The sequence below is a fragment of the Gavia stellata genome, chromosome 8, assembly GCF_030936135.1.
Source record: "Gavia stellata isolate bGavSte3 chromosome 8, bGavSte3.hap2, whole genome shotgun sequence".
Taxonomy (NCBI): Eukaryota; Metazoa; Chordata; class Aves; order Gaviiformes; family Gaviidae; genus Gavia; species Gavia stellata.
Genome location: NC_082601.1, coordinates 30,072,206 through 30,084,980, shown reverse-complemented (window position 1 = coordinate 30,084,980; position 12,775 = coordinate 30,072,206). Strand labels below are relative to the sequence as shown.

General features: G+C 37.7%; 1 protein-coding gene across 1 annotated transcript; it reads left to right on the top strand.

The window, feature by feature from the left end:
* Positions 1-96: 96 nt before the first annotated feature.
* MDH1B (malate dehydrogenase 1B) lies at positions 97-11,344 on the top strand. The gene is made up of 10 exons (XM_059820639.1): positions 97-118; positions 585-697; positions 1,652-1,786; positions 1,946-2,088; positions 2,769-3,271; positions 4,348-4,489; positions 5,455-5,618; positions 6,261-6,400; positions 7,121-7,205; positions 11,289-11,344. The coding sequence occupies exons 1-10, from the start codon at positions 97-99 to the stop codon at positions 11,342-11,344; spliced, it is 1,503 nt and encodes a 500-aa protein (XP_059676622.1).
* Positions 11,345-12,775: the final 1,431 nt, after the last annotated feature.

Here is a 12,775-nt window from a genome sequence, read left to right as displayed (position 1 = left end):
TCGCGAGAGGGACGGCGCGGGCCGAGGGACAAACCGCCGTGGCGCGCGGCGCGTTGCTGCGCAACGCCGAAGCGACCGTTGGAGGGTGCTGCGCGCATGGCCAAGGTGGTGCTGGCAGGTGAGGCACCGCGGCGGCCGCCGGGGCACGGAGCGGGGGGGCGGCGGCCGCCGCCGGCAACAGCCTGTCTGTGCTTGTAGCGGCCGCTCGTCTCTGCGGGCTTCGTAACTTTCGGCTCCTTTAGTCTCTCTTGAGAGCGATGTCTGCACGGCACGCTGCCTCAGCTGTTTTTGGGTCTGCCTTCTCCCTTTCTTATTCCGTCGGTGAGGCTGCTGCCTCTCTCTGCCGCTGCCCCCCCTGGGGTGGGCTCCTCAGCCCCTTAAACGCTGGCTGAAGAGACTGTTTCACTTCCGAAGTGATCCTTTCTTTGCTGGCTCATATGCTCGTCCTGTTACTTTCTGGGAACTCACGGGACGCTGGTTATGGAAGACTTTTTGAACTGGAGCAATTAAAAAACATTTGGCCTGTTAAGCACTTATCAATGTCACAAAATCTTCCATTTGCGGTGTTGTCGCTGTGTCCACAGGTAAGGCAAACTGCCCTTACTATGCCAAAGCTGAACTCCTGGCTGACTATCTCCAGGCTAACTTGCCAGACTTCAGGGTTCACAAGATCACTCAGCACCCTGACAAATGGGAGGTAAGGGATTGTGAGTCAAGCCGTTGGTAGATGCCCCAGTGCTCTACAAAGCAAGGAATGTGCTTATCTGTAGTATGTCTCTTCTTGTCCTGTATCAGCATTTTGCTATGAGGGTAGAGGTGCTAACAAGCAGCTTTGTCTGTGAGAGCCAGCCAGAGGAATGTTGTGAGGAACTGGCATTCTCGTGAGTCTTACCACAGAAGATGGCCACAAAATGAAGGCCAGCCTAAAGCTGTGTTTTGTCAGTAAGAAGTTCAAGTTTATTGGTTTTTTATCATGTATAAATGGCTGCTCAGCCTGTAAATATTTTACAAACTGTGATTGCATATGCCTTCAGAGTTGTTACTTGTCAACATTTCTGGCACTCAGGGGCTTTGAATTACAATGGAAGTATGAAGTTAAATCTCACATATTTGTTTAAAATGTGGATGGGCCTTTCTGAGTACTTTTCTTGTAGACATGTTGCCATGTCTACACTGTAGTTCCTATAAGGAACTGAAAAAAATGCAGTATTACTTCATGAGGTAGATAGTACTATGATGTTTATTACCTCTTATATTTTGCTTGACACCTCAGCCAAGTAACTCGAACAGTTAAGTGAATAACAATTAACCTCTGCAGCTTACTTACCTTCTGCAGCTAAATAGGGATCCTCAGATTACTCGCTGCTTTAAAACATTGCTATCTTTAGTACTTCTAAGATAATTGAGCAAAATTACAGTAGTAAAATTAAGCAGAACTAAGACCTGTTGATCTTTTGCTGAGGTATCACAATGTATCACTGTGCCTTCCTTTGTGTTATTCCCCCATTTTTTGCACACTGGTACACAAGTTGTGAAGCACCTTGTAATTATGTATTGAGAGGAAAAAATAAGAATTTTTATAGCTGTAACATTTAAGTGTTATCAAATGTGAAAAAGTATTACAACCTTTTGGCGGGAATGTTTACATTAGCAGTGGCTTCATGACATTTGTGAAATGAATGGATGGGAACACAGACGGTCTCCCATCATTTGGAGAGAACTGTTGGACCGTGGAGGGAAGGGTCTGCTTCTGGGAGGAGTTAACGATTTTCTGGAATATGCTCAGGTAATGAGCTGCCTTTAATACTGTAAACCCATATTTTACATTTTCTTATAACATTGTTGTTCTTTATTCCTACAAATGTAAAATAAAGCTATCCCTTCTAATGTTACCTTGCTGTGTTTGGGTTGTCGTTTGATTAGAGATCACCCTTTTTGTTCTTAGCACTATTATGGCATCACCTCAATGATGTTGAGTGAGGAAATGTTAGACATTGCTGAAGAGAACCTGCAGGCGCATATTGAAATTGAAAAAGAGGAGGAAGAGATTAAAAGTCTTATCAAGCCTTTGCAGATCTGGATCACCAGGTGAGAGTAAAAAGAATATCTATCAAGTTTCACTCAGGAAAAAATGCATTCTTCTGAAGCTATCACGTATAACTGGTGTAACCATCTGAAGTTATACACAAATCCCTGTAATCTGCTGATTTGAACTAGGTTCTGCACCCCTCACTATGGGCATTCAGTATACACTTTAGAAGTTACTTCTACTTTTGTTACATTTTGCACCAGTTTAAGTGAGGGATGTGAACAGGCAACATTTAGACCCCAGACCACCTTAGGGAAAAGCAAGTATTTACAAAATAAGCTAGGAATTCTGTAGTGCAACTATCTTGCATTAAATGTTTTTGGAAATATTTAAATAAGTAAAGAGCCTCTTGCAGTTCTAGCTTTAGAAATTTCTGTATTTCTGGTAGTCCTAACAGAGCACCTTAAAAAAATTGTAGTTCTTTAAAGACACCAATTTTTAAGTGACAGTATCTCCTGGGATGTATAGGATGGAAAAGCCTTCAGATGAAAGGAGGACCCAACTGTTTTAATTTTTAACCTGTTAAAATGACAGAAAGAGTGATAGAGGATCCAAGCTAATGGTCTGTTTAAACATAATCAAATACAAAAGAAAGATCTTTGCATTTATTTATGTAATACTTCCAAACAAGCAGTGGTTAGTCGTTAACTATAATTTTTCTATATCCTTCTCTTATCAGTGCGTCAGCTTCAATCTGTTGTCAGCTGATCCCTCTGTTGGCCAATGGAGAAGTGTTTGGGATGACCACAGAAATCAGCATCCATTTGCTTGACACTGACCAGTTTAGGGACGTTCTTTGCGGTATTGTAATGGAAGCTGAAGACATGGCGTTCCCACTCCTCCGCAGTATTTCAGGGCACACTGAAATAGATGAGGCTTTTATTCAAGCTGATATCATCATTGTTCTTGATGATGTCATCTTAAACCATGAAGTCCAATCCCTTGAGAACTACATCAGAGAAGTGAGTGAGATCTGTCAAGTGTATGCTCCCCTGATTGAGAAGAATGCCAAGAGTGGGGTCAGAGTAATTTCATCAGGAAAAACCTTTGTAAACCTTAAGGCAATGATGATTATGACATATGGCCAGTCCATTAAGCCTGAAAATGTCATTGCTGTTGCGACATCCTGGGAAAGTGCAGCTAAAGCCATGCTGGCCAGGAAGCTGAATATGAATGCAGCAGGTGAATATTTATGTGTTCTGGTAGCATTTGGGGAATTCAGCGGATGGACACCTTTGAGAGTACATATTTCATTGCAGAACACTGTTGATGTGCGTGCAGAAATGCAAGCACAGCAGTGCACCCACTGAATTGCATGGCTGTACAGAATGCCAGGGTGTGACTAGCAGGTGCTACCATTCTCTGTGCTTACTGCTATCTGGCTCTGTGCCTGATCCCATGAATGTCAATTCTTTTGCTAACTTTTGGATCCAGCCCTGCCATTCTGGTGTTTATTTCATGCTGGAAATATACTAAGAAGGACTGAGCTGTGTTGCAGATCAGGAGCTAGGACTTCAAGATTGCATTTGCACTCTGCAACGCATTGTTATTTTGGAGACACACAAACTAGCTGTGAATAAACATGACAACATACAGCTGTGCAGATAATGAGAATATAGTAGGACTCTGTTGTAGTATTATTTCTGGGTTAATTAACTTTCTTTCTCAGGTCAGTTGTTATAGCTTGGTTATATTTGCATTGTCCTGCACTGCATAGCAAAGGTGTGCTCCAACAGCCTGCTCAGCATCAGGATTCTTTCAATGTTGCAGGGGTAGGAACTGGACATCAATGACAAGCCTAGATATTCTGGAGCCTAACAAAAAAGAAAAGTAAGTTAATAGGCTGAATAATCTATCAGCAGATTGTTTGAGAAATTCCTTTTGCACCAAAGCAGGTAGATCTTTTTTTTTAATGATTTTTTACTGTTAGGCATTCTACATTCTACAGGATTTTAGTCTTTGTTTGCAGTATGATTTGTTTTGGTTTTTAACAGCTAAGTGTTTACTAGGTTTTGTCTATTATGTATGATAACATGATAAAAATTAAAGTTCCTTTTTTCAGCTTGTGATGAGGTTTCATAAGTTATGGAGAACCTTGTTGCATTTTTCAGATCAAATCATTTCTGCTATCAGGGTGGGACATTAAACTGAAGAATAATTCATCTTGAAAGGGACTTCTGAAGATCATCTAATCCAGTCTACATTGTGAAAGTATTTGTCTGTCTCTTCATTAATCTATGTATTTTCCTCTGTTACAGGAGTTAAAGATGTGATTGTTTGGGGCAATATTACTGGCTGTAACTACATCGATTTGTCACATGCAAAACTTTATGGATATGACTCTGCTATTTGGGGTCCAGCTAATTTTCCACGTCCTTTGTTGAATATGATTTATGATAGGTACAGTACAGATTTGGTTTTTTAAAGTAAAACTAAATAACTGCTTTTAATCCATATTTATCTGAACTGTGTAATAAACATCAAGAAAGGTTTTTGTTTTCAAGATTTATCTTTAATGACTAGCACTCTACATAAAGGAAAACTGAAGCTGAAATACTCAGTCTGCGAAAGAAGTTGAGTAGTTCCTAGTTCTATACATAGTTCTGACTCTCCTGCCAACTTTGTTTATAACTATATTTTTCTACATATTAAGTGTGTTTCTTTCCTATTATACCATGAGCAGCCTATAAGAAGTAATGAAAGTCCAGATAGTGACTTGGATGCATGAAGAAACTTTGAAGCAATACTACACATATATCTGCATCCTGAAGTACCTGAATTCCATTGAACATATGTCCTGATCGCACTAATGTTGTCAGTTGCCCAAAGTAGACAATTTATTTGTTAACATATGTAAAAAGGTTACCTGGCAGCTAGATAGCTTCTTGTGGAAAGAGAAATAGCTGAGAAAGGATGGGTGGAGTGAGAGGGCAGCAGATGTGACATGCACTCAGGCCTGGCTATATGGAGCTCCCAGTCTGGTCTAAACCTAGCATTTACTGGACAGCAGGTATTTCTTTTGTTCTGTACTTGTACTGTGGCTAGCATGGGGGGATTATGGTTCATGGCTGGGTTCTTACATAAGATGGTAATACATGTAAATAATAATGATAATAGAGGTTATGACTTGAGTAAATGACTCAATTTTCATAGATAAGTAGTGCTTGTTGTTACCTTTTGAGCCACTTTTTCTTAGACCCTATTTTTTCTGTTTTTAAGTGCCTTGCCTTCAGCAGTGAATTTTGAATAAGTTTTGACTATTTTCTTTCCTCAGGTTTAGTTCTTTTTTTCCTCTAGAAAACTACTTCTCTTGCAGTCATCTTAGTTTTTTCTTCCTTTTTTTCCCCCCCTTTTTTTGTTGGTAGCGAATGGATCCATTCAGAATTTCTATCTGCACAGAGTTCACTGAGTTCCCGGGTCTCTCATTGTGTAGGAATGTTACCTGCTCATGCAGTAGCCACTGTACTGAGATACTGGTATCATGGCTCTCCTCCTGGGGAGATTGTTTCTGTGGGAATACTTACTAAAGGTAAATCTACTTTTGCTTCACATATTCTCTTGTAGCTTTCCCCTGTATGTATAATGTTATTTTTAAATCAAGCATTTAATTTAATAAGGACTTGTAAAACAAATAATGATATAATGGGAGGCCTAGTTCGCTTCAGCATAAGAACCTCCATATCTAAGCAATTTTGCTCTCCAGAACTTGTGACTTCATAGTCACTTCTTACAAGCATCTCTTAGGTTAATATTGTCTTGTTGCAGATTGTCTCTTAGTCTTTCAGTTTAAATGCTTTTCTGGTGTATGTGTTTTGTGCAAGGACTCTTTATAGTTCTTAGAACCTAAGCTATAAAAACATATTCTTCTTGTGTAGTTATGGGGACCAATAAATGGAACGTTTCACAACAGCCATTTAACCCTTGTATGAAATAAAAAAAATATTTTTCCTCTTTTTAAGATGTAAAATTGTTACATGTACAACTAACTAAAATACAAAGTTACAGTAAAAGGGGAGCTCTCTAGTCTTTGAACTGTACACTGAAAAAGGCAGTCTCCGGTTATACTAAGATCTTACAGTTGCAGACTTTTGCAACTTAATCTTGACACTGGTGAGGATGTGTTTTTTAATCAGAAATAATATTTTTGTGTCATTTTTTCCCTCTTCTTCAGGTCAATTTTGTGTTCCTGAAGGGATTGTCTTCTCTATGCCAGTGAGGTTCCAGAATGGTAGCTGGGAAGTCATGACAGAATTGGAAATTAATGAAATGACCCAAGAAGTTCTGGGATGCTTAGCCCATGAACTGATTCAGGTGATGCTTTCTTGTATCTAATAGTATGCCTATTCTGCCACCTATGGGTATGTTCCGATATAACTTGCGAATACTGAGACCTTTACTCTGATTGTTAGACGTACAAGCTGCACATATGCACTTATGCATGATAAATACCAGGTATTTATAAGTGTAAGGTAGTATTTATATATTGAAATGAACAGACGACTGTTCTGTTGCCCAAAAAGGAGATGATAAAATAAGTTTACCTATGTAAGTGTAGAATTTGTACCCCCAAGTTCTGCAGGCTTTGTGCAAACCAGAAATATTAGCTTTAATTTAATGTTTCTACATTCTGTGCTGCTGATGTTGATTTTGCTTGTGTCGTATTCGGAGTAGTTCTATGCCAGGAGACAAATCTTTTGGGATCCTTATGGCTGTGACTCTGCATGAATGAAGGCCAGATTTTATTAGAATTAGGGATTCTTCAGAAAATACAAAATCAGTGAGCAGTAATTGCATCATGAACTTCTTGTCACTTAGTGAGACAAAAAGAATTTAATTTGACTAAATATTAAAATACTAAAAAAACTGGTCTCAAACTCTACGTTTTAGCTTCAATCAGATTTTGTGATATTCAGTTATACCAGTAATACCTAAGGATTATTTTAATTTAACACATTTTAAGTTTATGCTGGAAATTACAGTGGATGAAAAGAATAGGTGATATTAAAACAGCTTTTTTTTTTTTCCATTCAGGAAAAGCTCATTGCACTAAAGGAAATAAAAGAAATGCAGCCGTATGGAACTGATAAAATCACTAGTAAAAAATATTTGCGTCAAGGTGGGTTTTTCTCCCCATGAAAGATGAGATCAAGTTTTAAGTGAGAATTTAAGTAATGGGTTCTTATTTTATGTCCCTTTTGTTTAAAATGGATATAAAATCGTTCAGGAAGTAACATAAATAACAAGTGCTTGTCCAATGTATCCTGACCATGCCTGGGCCATGGTGATAGGAATGGCAAGTCTGCATGGTAGCAACCTTGTTTTGATAAGTTTCTATTGTGTCATTCACAGATCATGAATATAAAAGTTGAGCATAAATAATACATTTAGAATGACACATTTTATCTTAGGTTATTAGTAAATATAAAATGTTTTTAACCCAAGTAACTATTATTAGAAAAGCACTTTCACCATACGTCCTACTATATGTGTTTGAAGCTATTCCTTACTATACTTTACTATTCTTTTCTATCTAGAAATAATGAGTTGAATTTCTAACAGAGAAAAAAGTACTGTAAATTGGAACTCGGACTTCTCATTTTTCTGTTTGTTACAGTACCAAACAGTTAATTCAATATCTTTAGTCTATAAGCCAGTCAGAAGAAGAAAAGGTTGAGACACCCAAAGACAGGAGGCTAAAAAAAGATATATTCCTACTTACTATAGAGAAGGCAATCTCAGTAAGTGGCAGCCACATCTGCCACTTCTCCCAGTTACAATACATGAAAGATCTTTTAGAGATCCCTACATTATAAATTATTAAGCGATTTCCCTTTTTTTGTTAATGATACACCAAGTTTATCGTGAGTTAGTTTTCTTAAATGCACAATGATATGAGAAATTTCAACTAAAAATCTATAGAACTCCAATATCCCTTCCTAATATTTAGGAGTATGTGGGAAGGCTACTGGCTACATGCTACTGCCGTGCCAAAACTCCCCTGAATCCACAATCTACTTTTCCCGTGCAGAATAAAAACCCCACATCTTCTCCCAAGTCTTTCTGTGCTGCTTTTCCTACCTATTTTGCTTTTCAAGTTCTCTGTCCTCTTAAGACTATATAAAGGAAAGAAGAATCATTCATCAAAATAAGAACAGATGAAATGTAAAGTGTTTTTTATTGTTGTTTTCTCACTTTTTCCCTATTCTCAGGTTCCCAAATCCCTGCGCTTTCCCAATATTCTAGCCATTTCTTTCTACTTGTAGATCCTATAGGCCTTTTCCCTAGTTAGTTTTCTTTCTCCCTTCCTTCAAATTCTTTCCAGTACTTTTATATCAGCACTTAACCATACTACGAGCTGTTCTTCTTCATTAAGGGCAGGGTGAAGAATGGGGAAACTGTTTGGAGCTTGGGCCTTTAACAAGCACATAAGCTTTTTGTGTATTCATGCTTGTTTCTCAGAGAAGGACTACAGACACAATAAGATTTTCTTGATAAATGCAGAGTTTAATTATTCCACTAATCATGACCTTGATTAACCCAGGCAAGAGATTCCCAGTTAATCAGGAGTGTCCTTCCCTGTCTGCTCTCTACTTGTATGGCACTGCTTTTCTGTAGAGCTGTCCCATTCTTCTTGTGGCTTCTTTAAACACTAAGCAGAGAGCCTTTTCACTGCTAGCAACTAACTGCTTAGTTGTGGCCTACTCTTGTGACATTAGTATCAAGTGCCATACTATTCAAGGATTACCTAAGTGCCCTGCTTATCTCCTTGCATGTATATGTATTTTAGGAGGTTGGGAAAAATATGTACTATTTTTGCTTTTTTTTACAGAGATGGAAGCCTTGCCTACTGGCTCACTTTAGCCAGAGTTGTCTGGAGGAGAAAATGCTGAAAATTCCTATACTAAAACAATGTTTCCATTGCTCAAAAGAGCAAACGACAAAGAAAGGCTAAACATTGTCATAGCTTTTACAGTATCTTCCTCATCAAAAACCTGGAAATCTGTAGGCAGAAAAATATTTCAAAAACAGTGTGAATATAACATTCTTAATCCGGAGACCAAAGCAAAATCCCTACTGACCTTAATGAGTTTAGGATTTCATTTACATCCAACAACTTACTTCTTCAGACCAATAAACTGTTTCAAAAACATCTTTTAATGTCCAAAACGTTCATATTAAGACAATTTTGAGCAAGAACTTCACACACAGAGTAGCAGTTTTATAATTCCAAGTTCTTGTTTCAGATGTAATGAAACACAGTACTTGTGTAAGAATGTGTATTCTCAGGCAAAATTGATTTTTAACACAAAAATTTAACTGCATGCATCTCCTTAGTGACAAGATCATTTTTGTCTCCATGTTTTTTATTTATTTCATGAGTTTCATAGGGACTACTCATCTTTTAAGTCAAACATGCAATTAATTAGATCCTTGTCTAAACAGGGTTGTTGAGGAACCACTTTCACTTGCATGTCTTTGGTGTCTTAAAAGATGGAGACTGTGTTAAATGAAATATTATTGTGCTTGCTAATTTTTTATCAGATGTGAGTGTTTAAAGCAAAATAAAAAGTTTCCTGCTCTTTGAATCAGATACATACAGTTGGAATAAATTACTTATCTGTGTTCATGCGGTTCAAACTCTGAACAGGGGTAGACTTCTTACATGAGGAAACCAAGAGGAGTTTGTTTGTTATTTATCAGCTGATGTGGACAGAATGAGGAGGGGTGTCTCACTGGTATTAGAAAGAGGAGCTCAGAAAGCTGGGGTATCACAGGGGAGTTGGAAGAGTGTAGTTTCTTACATGAAATGTATATGGGAGAAGCAACATTTACAGGAACTGAGATATCACTGTTACAGGTATCTTCATGGAAGAGTTCACACTGGAGTTGTAATTGTGTAAAGTCTTGAAGAAAATGGTTAGGAATCATTCATTTCATGAGGAAGTGGTCTCCAGGGAATTAGTTTCTAGTAGCGTATGCAAACAAAATTGGCTGTGTCTCTGAGGAGCACCTGGAGGCGGATGTCTCAGGAGGGCATAGCAGGGAAGGATGCTACCAGTAGTCTTTACAAACTACCTGGTTTGTTCCATAGCTCCTTCTCCAAGACAGGAGAGGAAAAGTTAGCTTCTCTAATGTGTATTTACATTTGGTTTTTTCTATATGGAATATGATTTGGCAGTCTTTTACTCTTCTAATTTTTTTATTCTACCTGTGGAGATAGTAGTTCCAAGAGACTGCAATTCAAGCACCAACACTGCACAGCTGTTAATGAGAAGGAAATGAACTGTTTCTGCAGGCTTACTGAACTTCTGAGTCACTACCTGAAAAACCACAGGCAAAGAATTTCTTCTCAGAGGTTGGGAGGAGAAAGACAAAACAAATGTCTTGGATGTCTCTTGTATCCTAAATTATTCTAATTACATTCGCCTAGTGGCCTGCAGGGAAGTTCAGGTCTTTCCTCATGGAAGCATAATAGAATGGAAACTAAAGTTTCTTTTCCTAGCTTTTATTTAGGAGAGAAAGAAAGAATAAAGATTATAGGAAAGCTAAAATATGATAACGTATTCAAAGTTCGTTACAGTTGTAACACAGTGATAGACTTAGAAAACCCAAACTTAGTGATGACTATCAGTAATTTCTGGTACACATTTTCTCACAAGTTACTGAGTAATGCTATGTATACAGGATATTCATAGCATTGATGAATCCTGCTATCTGGGTGTTAGAGTAACTGTGGAAAAATTTATGAAGAAGGCCTTTAAGATAAATGTGTGTGTCTTACAAATGTTATATATATTCTGCATAACCCTAGCATTTGGGTGTACTGAAGAGTGTGTAAGCTTTCTGGTTGGTCTGAGCAATTCTTATTTTAGGACGTTACCACTAGGACTGACTACTTCTTCTCTTTGTATAGTCGCACCAACTGTTACAGCACACTGTGCTTTCTGCATTATTGTGCCAGCTTCCACCTCATTTTCAGTCTCTATAGCAACACTGTTTCTCAGCAACTGGGAGATGCTTAGTAAAGGCCCCTCAATTTAGAAATATTGCACTCCAACCATAAGAAAAAATTGCTTTGAAACAAAGATCAAAGAAGTTTTATCTTTAATAATTCAGGATACTTATTACTAATTAATTAGCGTTCTCTGTTTTGACTGCTTAGGCAATTACCTGATACTTTGATCTGGGCCTTTGCCAGGCATTTGTTGTGAACAGCATTCATTTAAAAGCAAAACCTTTAGAACTGTGTCTTGAAGTCAACTTTTAAGTGCTATGAAACTACTAGACTTCTCTCGTGGTGTCGTCTGACTTCTGGGCCTTTAGTAAGTAGCTGAGAGAAAGGTAAGCACCGTTACTGTATTTAAGAGGAGACAATAATTTTGGCCTTTGAACACAACATAAAATGTTTTCATCCTTCACAGGAAACAAAAGTAATTGTAATTTATTTTATGCATATTTAAAATGCTGATCACATGTTGTCTGATTTCAAAAGAAGGAAGACCTCTGTGATCACGTCAATTGATCTACTGGGAGATTTCTGCCTTACTTGATCTGGTTTGTCTTTCTCTGTACTTTAGCTTAATTATGTAACATGCTTTAAAACGCATTTTATTTGCTAAAGTACATATTCTGAGAACCTGTATAGGCAAATGAAATACATGTAAGTAATCAAACGTTGCTTTTCTTGCACGTTCCAATAGGATTCAAGAATAAGGCTACTCCTGTTCTGCACATAACAGTATTTGTGTTAATTTATTTCCTGTACATTTGTAATTAATTTTAAAATTATTTTTTGTTTTGTGGAAGTGTTTTTAATTATTAATAAAGGGCACATGTAGCTGAAATACGACACACTGACTGAAATTGTGTATCAATGAGCATAGTTCAGATTTGATGTTTTGGCAGGCAGATGCTGCTTCTACTTTCATATGGTGTTCATTATAAAGTAGATGTTTTAACACTGAAGTAGATCCTGTTAATTTCACCCAAGCACTCCTACTGCAGTCAAGATCTGGTCTCTCCATAGAGCTTTGTATATAGAAATGTAGACTGTACATATGTTAATAATGCCTTTCATAACTTTTTGGAGGGAGGGTTCACGGCTGTGATGTTATGATGTTGCACAATGACAGCCAGTTCGATAAAACACATAAACACATACATAACTTTGAGGCCATGAATACCCTAGTACAGGAGTATAGTACAGGTAACATAAAGGTTAGACATTGCACTGTACTGAATAGAGAATTTGTCATCTTACAGTGAGTAACAAGTGCTAATAGATTATGCATGCTGTATAACTCAGTGACATCAGTGGATCTGTTCTTATTTGAGTGAGCAAATTCTAGTGAGTAAGTTCTAGTTTAAGTGAGTTTAACCTGTCTAATTTTACATTCATCCTCTTGCTTTATTTTATGTACCTTTGGTGGAGAGAAAAAAAGGAGGAAAACATGAGGCAAGCTATGTGTTTGTAAGTCTATCTTTTAGGTTGCTACAGGTAGCTTTCACTAAACACTTATGTTTAATTCATTGCTTAGAATCTTCTGATTTCATTGATTTCCCTACATTGACATTTCTGTCAAGCTATGCAGAGGCATATACTGCTGCACCCATTTTAGGAGTAATTGTATAAGCAAATTTACATGCTTATGTAAATGTTGGGCAGAACTGCAGTCTTGCAGAACC